At 40.6% G+C, this 12,108-nt stretch overlaps 1 protein-coding gene across 2 annotated transcripts in view; it reads left to right on the top strand.

The window, feature by feature from the left end:
• STIMATE (STIM activating enhancer) overlaps positions 1-12,108 on the top strand; it is a 67,539-nt gene that overhangs the window by 50,084 nt on the left and 5,347 nt on the right. Inside the window, exons 5-7 of one of the 2 annotated variants that reach the window (XM_084839784.1) lie at positions 2,860-2,972; positions 5,316-5,393; positions 10,570-10,719. In XM_084839784.1, coding sequence (XP_084695910.1) covers positions 2,860-2,972; positions 5,316-5,393; positions 10,570-10,719 — 341 coding nt within the window. The remainder of the gene's footprint in view (positions 1-2,859; positions 2,973-5,315; positions 5,394-10,569; positions 10,720-12,108) is intronic. The other variant, XM_084839785.1, reaches the window with a different exon arrangement.

Genomic DNA, 12,108 nt, shown 5'->3' with positions numbered 1-12,108 from the left:
TGGCTCAATTTAATGTTTTACAATCTATGTTTTTTGAGGGAAGATATCGAAAGGTCCCATACCATGAACATGTATGCTCTTGTGATGGAGGGGAAGTAGAAACTGTTGGCATGTTTTATTATTTTTTTCTTTTTATCGAGCAATTAGCTGTGCTTTTATTACATCTATTTTACAAAAAATGTCAGGTAGATCAAATGCATTTTATCTTTCTGTTCTTCTTTCTGATCATGGTTCCCAGATTACAAATAAAGGGGCCAGGTTTTGTGCAGCTGTTAGTACTTGCTGCAAACTTTTAGTAAAATAGTACTATTCCATCAGGCTGATACTCTGGGGTCATGTTAGGGGGTTTTTTAGTTTCTGTATAATTACTTACGTTGTGTGTAAATATTGTACACGTACATGTAAGATGCTGATCAGTGATGGTAATAAATTTATCTATCTCTCAAATGTGATCACCAACCCAAAATTTGGGAACCCCTGCTGTAAGACAGCTTGAGAAATGTGGACTTGTTAAAATTGTCATGAGTTAGATACGCAGCTTCTTTGGCACTTCTGAAAAATAACTGGAAATGAGGAGGTCAGTGAACTTGCAGAAAGGAGCTCCACTGACCTGTCCCTATCCAGAAATGAGTGTTTCTCCTCATTTCTGGGGTTTATTTATTTACAGTACGTATATACCGCCCCACATCAGAGATTTCAGAGTGGTGAACAGCAAGTTAAAAGAATAAAACCTCATAATTAAAAGAATTAAAACAGATGTCTGTGAATGTAAACTCTTGACTCTTTTAAAAGAAAATGGCAGTTGCATTAGATTGTCTCCCATGCCTGCCAGACTTAGAGGAGATAGTGCCAGAATGCAGGCGCAGCAGGCTATTTTTCAATTTCAGTGATGGAAACATTACATTTTATTTCATTTATGTATTTTGAATATTTATATGCTGCTCCACATCAAAGATTTCAGAGCGGTGAACAAGATAAAATAATAAAACCCCATAATTAAAACAATTAAAACATTTTAAAAGAACAGATTCTGATCTTAATAAACCGCGGCTGGTCACTCAGGGAAGGCCTCTTGAAATAACAGTGTTTTCAGGAGGCCCCGAAAGCAGCACAACATTGGCGCCTGCCTGACCTCCAAAGGCAGGGAGTTCCACAGGAAGGGGGCCACCACACTGAAGGCTCTTTTCCTGGTGGACTCCACCTGGGCCATAGGTCCATGTGGAACCACCAGAAGCAAGCCCTCCAATGACCTCAGTGACTGGGCGGGTTGGTAAAGAAGGAGGCTCTCTCAGACATTCTGGTCCCAAGTTGTTTAGAGCTTTGTATGCTGGTACTAAAACCTTAAACCTGGTCCGGTAGCGAATAGGCAGCCAGTGCAATTCCCTCAGCAGAGGAGTTACGTGCTGAAAAGGGGCAGCTCCTGACAACAGCCAAGCTGCTGCATTCTGCGGTTAATTTTAGAAGCATCAAAGGGCCGTTGCACAAGTGGTAGATCCCATGACTGCAATGGAACCAGTGGAGGTGGAGCAGCCCCGCTGGATACCACCCAACAAGGAGCGCAAAAAAAAAAAAAAATGAATTTGAGGAGTATATCACTAAAAACATTAATACCAACAATAATTCCTTAAATTTTAAAGAATGTTTTAGTTTTGGTCTTACTGTTTTTACTGATATACTTCTCAAATTCTTTTTTTGAACGCCTTGTCTGCATTCCTTCTGTCAAAACTTGTGCAACACTTCCTTTGTGCAAAACCTGTGCAAGGCTCTAACAGCTTCCTTGACTCATTAACCACACTTGGTGGTACTTCTCCTAACCTGAGGAATACATTTTACCTGAGCTTCTATTATTATGGTTTTCAGTGACCCCCAAGCATTCTTCAGAGATTTGACCCACTTGACATTCCCTTTCAACTTCCTCATTTTTAAAAAGAAGTTTCCTCTTTTGAAGTCATACCTAGGAACCCCTACTCTGACCTCCAAAGAAGAAGGGCAGATACAAATGTAATGCTTCATTGTTTGCATAGGCACTACATAGGGCCAAGGTATCCAGTGACATTTTGCAAAACTTAGTAATGTATCCAGCACCTTTCAGTATTTTTGATAATAACTTTGAAGGAAAGGGCAGCACCCATAATGATCTGATGGAGGATTTAAAGATCAGGCTGGACAGGCACGTGTTGTACCATGAATTAGACAATGTGCACAGTCTCTACCAATGAATGAAATTAGATGTTTGAAGCACTACTGAAATTTGTGATATTTTGTTACATCCTAAAAGTCTTTGCTGTAACAATCATGTTCCTAATTAATTTGGTCTAATCTTCGTTTTAGTTTGCTCAGTCTAGAGATGAAAGAGAGAGTTTGCACAATCTAAAGAGAAAGAGTAATACATTTAAGCCTGATTAGAAGGTAAAATAATTTGCCACACAAGACACAATAGTGTTGTACTCTGAAAATCAAGATGGTAATTTTTGTTCAAGTTCAGTCTTACTTTCTAAGTTTGATAGACAGATAGATATGCAGACACACACACGTGTGTGTGTGTGTGTGTGTGTGTGTGTTGGAGCTCTCAAAGACATTGCACATGGGAAATTAGTGCTTCTACTTTTGTTTTAGTTTCAGTTTCTGAAATCTTACAACCCAAATCTTATAACCTACAAAAGAGAACATTTCCCTCTAAATAACGGATAACCAAGAATCCAGCGATTTTGCTTTAAATAGATTGAACTGACAGAATTAGCAGTGCCTTAAGATAATAAACATTCTACTTTGATATGCAAAGTAATGTTTTGTGATTCACTTAAATGTAGTCTTTGCTTGCCAGATATCTGTGCTAACCATCTGTGTATTCTTTTGTAGGTGACCCACTCCAGTGCAGTGCTTGGGTAGGCCAGTGTGCGTTGTACATAGTGATCATGATATTTGAGAAAACTATCATTATCATAGTTCTCCAGATACCTCAGTGGAAAGAGGTTTGAGTCTTGATTATTTTTTTAAAATAACTCGGTGGTATGCCGGATAGCTTCCATCGCTGTACCTTAGTGGGACTAGTTCAGTGTGTTGGCAAACAACCTGATGAAAATATTCATAGTGGCTAAGTGTTGTTACAGTTTACAATGAGGTATCTTATTGCTGCAGTAAGTATGACTGATCTTACTGTTCAGGCACCTTCCTTCTGCCACACTAAGTAGATGTTTCATCTGCAATTTACTCTGTATATGTTACATTAAATATCAAAATTTGAATATTGGCATTTGTTGGTAATTTTAAAGATTTGAAGTCAATGTTATTTATTGCTGTGTAGATTTCACTCAAGTTTGTGATCATCTAAAACAAGGGTAGGCAATTTGGCTTCTGGGGGCACCAGTGCGGACTGGGACATCTTTCTTGGCACCCACAGAGGTGCTCTACAACCCCTACTTTTAATTTTATTATTTTTTAAATAACAACTTTTCTTACTGGCAGCTGGGATCACTTCCAAGAAGAGTGACAGCCTCTAGTTGCTCCCATCTCCTTTTCCCATGGATGCCTCTGGACCACATGTGGGGCTCAGAGACATCCTTAGGAAATGAAGATGGCAGATGGCTGCAGGCCGACGCTTGCATCTGCAATGCATCCATCTTGTGGTGGTGCCCAGGACAGTTTCTCAAATTTCCAAATGTGCTCATGGCCTCATAAAAGTTGCCTACCCCAGGCTATTTAGTCCGTTATCTCCAATTTAAAGACTTGCATTGATTGTTAATGCTAGCTAGAAAACTCTTCTGAATTCTCTAAATATTTATTTTATTAACATATGAAGTCATAATATATAATAATATATAATGTTAATAGCCATTTTTCCTGTTTCTGATAAACAAGGACATAAAATGCTGCAATGCAAAGCTTACTTGGGACTTACAGACCTGGTTTGCATGACATGCTGGGCTCACTGTGGGTTATTTAAGCCACAGTGAACCACAGGGCATGCCGAGTGCAATTTGAATATGCAATCCCCAGTCGGGTTGTCATGTCATGCAAACCTGGCCTTTGGGCCTTGCATAACCCTCGGCTTGTTGTTTAACCCTCACATAACTCTCAGTGGCTGGGTTTGGATGACACAGCAACCCCCCAACTGGGGGTTGCAGATTCAAAATGGCAGCTGGCACACGCTATGGCTCATCAGGGGTTAAATAACCCATGATGGGCTTTTGTGTTATGCGAACTGACCCAGAGTGTGGTGTTTACTTTTGATCCGTGAGCTCTATTAGAATTAACACAATATCTTTACTATGAGTATCAAACAACTATGGCACTGGATATTTCCTGTACAATTTTTTATTTTTTTTTTTTGTGCACAAGTCCCAAATAAGTATAAAATGTTGACGTAAGGAAACTTACAATCTCCTTATTCCAAAGTTTCCCTGTAGTCCTTCAAAATTGCCAGAAACAGCTGTGGTTTATTACTCTCATTATAAGCCTGGAAGATGCATGAAATTGGCAAGAAATTATTTTGGTCTTTTAAAATTCTTTAGCACTGACACCCTGACATAATTCCATGTGTTCAAGTGTATCTTAGCAGCACATACTTATGAATAATTTCTAGGTTGATAGTGGTTGTGCTCTGTTAAGATGGGACAGGAGGAACACTCCACACTCAAATATGGAAGGGAACACTCCACACTGAAATACCTGCCAACATAGGGATGGTGGCAGTGAGTTCCCAAATAGGAGTAGAGTCCGATCATAGCAGTGCCCAACAATGAAATATTTCAGTGCTGAACACCTGAGTCATGCCATGTGTGTTCTGCACGCACTTACAATTCCCCTCATTTCTAACTCTGCTCCCTTTTCAGTGTAATACTTACTGAGCTTGCATGAAGCTTACAGGAAAGTTGCAAGGCCAACAGTGCTGTTATTCCTCCTGTGTTGAAGTTCTCAGAGCAGAAGTGTCTGATAACTGAGGTGACACTATTCAGAGCTTTGCAAATCAGTAATGTAATTTTCAAATCAATTTGTTACTGACAAACAGCACTATTAAACCATTGTGGGGTTAAACAAAGAAGATGCCAGGATATATTTGAGGTTCAGTCTATTTTTAAAATCCCTAGTTAATTAAGAGTATATGCCTTTAGATATATTCTACCCTCACCTTGCCACTTAAACAAGCCTAACATCAGTTTTTAATATAATAAAAACTTAAAGCACTTTTCTGTCTCAATAATTCTTCCCAGTTCTACAACCTTTTAACCCAATATTATGTATAATGCAAACGATATCTACAGAATTCAGTTGTATATAACTCCATGAGATTAATGTGCTACTTTTTCTCTTCACAGGTAGCTTTGTTGAATCCTATAGAAAATCCTCAGCTGGAGCTGGCTATTGTCATGCTGATCGTCCCCTTCTTTGTAAATGTTGGTATAAATGAACATCTTCTGGATATTCAGTGTGTTCAGTATAAAAATAGTTATACTTGGAGTGCACATATATGGTGGTGGCAGCTGAGGGAACCATTATACTAATCAAATAAGGTGGATTAGTAACATTTTAAAACTGCTGATTAACTGTTATGTATAGATTTGTGAAAGTGGTCCTTAATGCATGACAGGGGCTTCTGTTTTTTCCTTTTGATCTAAAATAACTTTAAAGTAACAGTGATTCTCTAGGTGGTGTGAGGGAGGTGTCCAAGCTATGGTTTATGCCCCTCTCTCCATCCAGGAAGGCAGGCGTCACATGATCAATGATCTTTGGGAGGTAGTCTGGGTCCGTGTGTGTGTGTGTGTGTGTCTGGTTTCTTCCCTGCCTTGCCCAGGACAGTCTATCTTCTGAGCTCTCTCTCTTTTTTTTTTTTCTAAACTATTTCCTAAGCTGTACTTTTATCTCACCCCTTCATGGATCACTGCCTTGTTGTGGCGAAGGGGCTTGCGTAACTCAATGAAGCCATAAGCTATGCCGTGCAGGGTCACTCAAGACAGACAGGTCATGGCAGAGAGTTCTGACAAAATGTGGTCCACTGGAGAAGGAAATGGCAACCCACTCCAGTATTCTTGCCAAGAAAACCCCATGGAACGTTATCACAAGGCTAAAAGATATGATGCCAGAAGATGAGCCCCTCAGGTCAGAAGGTGTCCAATATACTACTGGGGAAGAGCAGAGGGTATTTCCAAGTAGCGCCAGAAAGAATGAAGCGGTTGGGCCAAAGCCGAAAGGACACTCAGCTGTGGATGTATCTGGTGGTGAAAAGAAAATCCGATGCTGTAAAGAACAATAGTGGTTAGGAACCTGGAATGTAAGATAAATGAATCAAGGTAAGCTGGAGGTGGTCAAACATGAGATGGCAAGATTGAACATCGACATCTTGGGAAGCAGCGAACTAAAATGGACAAGCATGGGCGAATTTAATTCAGGCGACCATCATATCTACTACTGTGGGCAAGAATCCCTTAGAAGAAATGGAGTAGCGCTCATAGTCAACAAAAGGGTGGGAAAAACAGTACTGGGGTACAATCTCAAAAACGATAGAATGATCTCAGTACGAATTCAAGGCAAACCATTCAACATCATAGTAATTCAAGTCTATGCCCCAACCACTGAGGCCGAAGAAGCTGAAGTTGATCGGCTCTATGAAGACCTACAACACCTTCTAGAACTAGCACCAAAAAAAGATGTCCTCTTCATCATAGGGGATTGGAATGCTAAAGTAGGAAGTCAAGAAATCACCAGGATAACAGACAAGCATGGCCTGGTGTACAAAATGAAGCAGGACAAAGGCTAATAGAGTTTGCCAAGAGAACACGCTGATCATGGCAAACACTCTTTTCCAACAGCACAAGAGGCGACCCTACACATGGACACCCCCAGATGGTCAATATCGAAATCAGATTGATTATGTCCTTTGCAGCCAAAGAGGGAGAAGCTCTATACAGTCAGTCAGAACAAGACCTGGAGCTGACTGTGGCTCAGATCATGAGCTTCTTGTTGCAAAATTTTGGCTTAAATTGAAGAACGTAGGGAAAACCACTAAACCATTCCGGTATGACCTAAATCATATCCCTTATGAATATACAGTGGAGGTGAGGAATAGATTTAAGGGATTTGACCTGATAGACAGAGTGCCTGAGGAATTATGGACAGAGGTCCATAACATTGTTCAGGAGGCAGCAACTCAATCCATCCCAAAGAAAAAGAAATGCAAGAAAGCAAAGTGGCTGTTTGAGGAGGCTTTACAAGTAGCTGAGGAAAGAAGGGAAGCGAAAAGCAAGGGAGAAAGGGGAAGATATATCCAACTGAATGCAGAGTTCCAGAGAATAGCAAGGAGAGACAAGAAGAGAGACAAGAAGAAACAACAGAATGGGAAAGACTAGAGATCTCTTCAAGAAAATTGGAGATATCAAAGGAACGTTTTGTGCAAAGACAGGCATTATAAAGGACAAAGAAGGCAGGAACCTACCAGAAGCAGATGAGATTAAGAAGAGGTGGCAAGAATACACAGAAGAACAATATAGGAAAGAGCTTAATGTCCCTGATAGCCATGATAGTGCGGTCACTGAACTTGAGCCGGACATCCTCGAGAGTGAAGTCAAGTGGGCCTTAGGAAGCATTATTAACAACAAAGCTAGCGGAGATGACAGTATTCCAGCTGAGCTATTTAAAATCCTAAAAGATGATGCTGTTAAAGTGCTGCACTCAATATGCCAACAAATTTGGAACACTCAACAGTGGCCACAAGACTGGAAAAGGTCAGTTTACATTCCAATTCCAAAGAAGGGCAATGCTTCTTTGAAGTGTTCAAACAAAAGAAGGGCAATGCTTCAATGAAGTGTTCAAACTACTGTACAATTGCACTCATTTCACATGCCAGCAAGGTTATGCTCAAAATCCTACAAGCTAGGCTTCAGCAGTATGCGAACCGAGAACTACCGGAAGTACAAGCTGGGTTTCGAAGAGGCAGAGGAACTAGAGATCAAATCGCCAACATTCGCTGGATCATGGAGAAAGCAAGAGAATGCCAGAAAAACGTCTATTTCTGCTTCATTGACTACGCTAAAGCCTTTGATTTAAAGTTCCCTTGGAGAGGGAACTTTGTAGGCGCAGAACAAGGAAGTCATATTGAAGGTCTGAATACTGTATGGGGAGTTGTTGATTCCACACTATGGTAGGCCGAGACTATACTTTAAGTTGCCAGCTGGACGCCATTTAAAGAGGAGTCCACACGCCAATTGTTATCACTTGACACACTATTATTGTACCGCAGCTCACTACAGGCGAGGTAATTTTCTGTTTATCAGCCAACTTTTGGTTGTTCGTGCTAGCACAGAAAATCTCCCTGCCTACATGGGCAAAGTGGAATGGCTCACCCCGATATAAACAGCCAAATGATTTAAAGCAAGTTCCATGAGTTAGTGTGTCACTTGCAGACCCAGCCCATAGAATTATAGAATAGTAAAGCAAGAGAATTCCAGAAAAATGTCTATTTCTGCTTCATTGACTACGCTAAAGCCTTTGATTGTGTGGATCACAACAAACTGTGGCAAATTCTTAAAGTGATGGGAGTACCAGACCACTTTACCTGTCTCCTGAGAAACCTGTACGAGGGTCAAGAAGCAACAGTAAGAACCGGACATGGAACAACCGATTGGTTCAAAATTGGGAAAGGAGTACAAAAATGCTGTATATTGTCGCCCTGCTTATTTAATTTATATGCAGAGTACATCATGAGAAACACCGGGTTGGATGAATCACAGGTCAGAATTAAGATTGCTGGGAGAATGATCAACAACCTCAGATACGCAGACCACACCACCCTAATGGCAGAAAGCAAAGAGGATCTAAAGAGCCTCTTGTTGAGGGTGAAAGTGGAGAGTGCAAAGCTGGCTTGAAACTCAACAGTAAAAAAACGAAGATCATGGCATCTGGCCCCATCACTTCCTGGCATATGGAAGGGGAAGAAATGGAAGCAGTGACAGATTTTACTTTCTTGGGCTCCAAGATCACCGCAGACGGTGACTGTAGCCATGAAATTAAAAGACGCTTGCTCCTTGGGTGGAAAGCTATGGCACACCTAGACAGCATAGTAAAAAGCAGAGATATCACCTTGCCGACAGAGGTTCGTATAATCAAAGCTATGGTTTTCCCAGTAGTAATGTATGGCTGTGAGAGCTGGACTATAAGGAAGGCTGAGCACCAAAGAATTGATGCTTTCGAACTGTGGTGCTGGATAAGACTCTTTGAGTCCCCTGGACTGCAAGGAGGTCAAATCAGGCCATCCTAAAGGAAATCAACCCTGACTGCTCATTGGAAGGACAGATGCTGAAGATGAAGCTCAAATATTTTGGCCACCTAATGCGAAGAGAAAACTCCCTGGAAAAGACCCTGATGCTGGGAAAGATTGAAGGCAAAAGGAGAAGGGGACAGCAGAGGGTGAGATGGCTAGATAGCATCACTGATGCAATGAATATGAACTTGAGCACACTTGGGGAGAGAGCGGAGGACAGGAAGGCCTGGCGTGCTATGGCCCATGGGGTCACGAAGAGTTGGACATGACTTAACGACTAAACAACACAGCAACACTGTAAAATCTGCAAGAAAATTAAAAATATACTCAAACTTAGCAGTAGTTGAATCATGGTCCTTAGCAGTTTGCCCAGGCAGAGCTTTACAGTGCTTCCAGAAGCTACCCATCCTCTGAGTATCCAAAAAGAAGGACTTACATTACTGGAATGTCTCTGTGAACTTTGTTTCTTCCGGTTGGGGCACATGTCAGTTGATCTGACCTATCAGATGTTTTGTGTTTCTTTTCTGTTTGACTGAGCTTAAATATGCCATGAAGCCAAGAACATAATTCTTTATAGGAGCATCATGGTTTCCTCTAGCAGCAAAGGCAGAAGTGAGGGTTCCTGCTGTGGAGTTCTGCAGAATCTGTGTACACCCACGTTAAGAAATAACCACATTTTCAAAACTGTCCTTTTATATTTGCTGTGTGTAATTCTTTTTGTCTTTTCACTTTAAATAACCTTTTTCTGGCTAGATCTGAGGCTTTCAAATAATTGCTTGCATGGCCTTATGTTAACATAACGTTGATAGTTATATATAATTGCAAAACCTTAGATTTGCATATCACTATTTCAAAGTAATTACACTGGGATTTTGTATTTAAAGTTTCTCTGTTAGTTTTACTAGATGATATTTTAAATACTTGACTGTTATTTGACTGATCAAATGACCCACCTGACAAATACAGTATATGCATATAGGCTTGTCACTCTTGGAAGCCTTTAAAGAGACACAGAGGAGGAAGTTTTGTGCCAAGCACAAACAGAATGCATGTTTAATTGTCATGGTTCCATTGCAGTGAAATGCTCTACACATTTTCTTCATGTGATCTTGAAGAATAACCCACTGAACTTCAGTTTAAGGAGTTCAGCATTCTTAGAGGCCCACATAATGTTATACATTTATATAGATGTTACTGTGTAATAAATCCTTTGAATCTAATTGCTATAGTACAAATGATGCTATAGTATCATTCCTATAGTATCCTATGGTGTGAATAATAGGTGGTGCTAAACAGTGACTTCTCCTTTATAACAGGCATTAATGTTCTGGGTAGTTGATAACTTCCTTATGAAGAAAGGGAAGAGAAAAGCTAAACTTGAAGAGAAAGAACCAGGGCAGGATTCAAGAAATGGAAGCAAAGTTCGATACAGGAGGGCAGCCTCACATGAAGAGTCTGAGTCAGAGGCAAGTTCTGTATTTGCTATTCATTTAATTCACTCACTTACCATTTGCGCACCATTATGTAGTTTTGTGTATTTTTTGTTTTTGCTTTAATACTTTTTCGATCATTCTGGTTCGGCCCTACAATTAAGTTGGATTCCTGCCCCCCCCCCCCAACTAAGTAAGTTGACTGTCCAGATCATGAAGTCAGCCAGTGTTTGTCTGCCTCTCTTTCTCTCTGTCATTTGGAATGGCTTTGGTGCTTCTTAATGAAGCTCCAGCCCTTTAGGGCCTTCAACAGATTTTTTTTAATGGAGTAAAATTATCAGTGCATTGCACTAAAAGCCCAACCTCCTAAAATTATGGCTAGCCCACACAGAAAACCTGTCCCTGCAGTTGTGTCAAGTGTGATTAATGCTGAGAAATACAAATATTAATAAAAGCAGCTGTCATGTATGACTAAGTATTAACTTGACATTTATTTATAGATTTTTATCCCTCTTATCACAAATGTTTACCGTGGCTTACAAAAGTAAACCCATGAGCCATTGATCATGAGCCATAATACAAGACATAGAATCATATAGAATCATAGGGTTGGAAGGAGCCTAGGAGAAGACCATCGAGTCCAACCCCCTGCTTAGTGCAGGCAGCCTGATTCCCAGGCGGTCTCCCATCCAAGTACTAACCAGGGCTGACCCTAGTCGTGAAAGCAACAAACTTCTTGTCTGAATTATACTAATTGGGAATAGCGGGGGTGGGGGCAGAATCCATTTCTACCCCATAACGAATAACACAGTTAACAAGCCTTCATTTAATTTTTATTTATTTATTTTATTGCATTTATATCCTGCCTTTTTCCTCTTGCAAGGAACCCAAGGAGGCTTACATTATCCTCCTCTCCATTTTATCCTCACAACAACAACCCTGTGAGGTAGGTTAGGCTGAGAGTCTGTGACTGTCCCAAAGTCACCCAGTGAGCTTCCATGGCTGAGTGGGGACTAGAACCTGGATCTCCTGGCTCCCAATCCAACACTCTCACCACTATACCACACTGGCTTTCTAATGGGTCAAAGTGAGGAATTTTTTCTAGGAGATGCTTAAATGGGTGATATCTGATGCTGTCTATTCTCTTTGTAAGAGGCTTTAAGTATTGTACAGAAATGCAAACAGGCAAGGGATGGGGAGCAAAACCCATTATTCTGCTCTTGTGGAAGACAGTTGGCTCCTATAATAGCAATTGAGTGATCTTCATTCAGTCAAGCTTATATTGCATCATTGGTAAATTCTTGATGGGTCTTTGAAAAGGTTAAGACATAGTAGACGTTTCCCACAAAGCTATCAAGATGATTTCTAGTCATAGCGGCTGAAGTCTTTATTCAGATCGTAGTACATGCTCCTTCAAGAGGTGTT

The sequence above is a fragment of the Heloderma suspectum genome, chromosome 2 (assembly GCF_057233095.1).
Source record: "Heloderma suspectum isolate Gila_16-S chromosome 2, 16-S_ref, whole genome shotgun sequence".
NCBI lineage: Eukaryota > Metazoa > Chordata > Lepidosauria > Squamata > Helodermatidae > Heloderma > Heloderma suspectum.
This window is presented reverse-complemented; position numbering and strand designations above follow the sequence as displayed.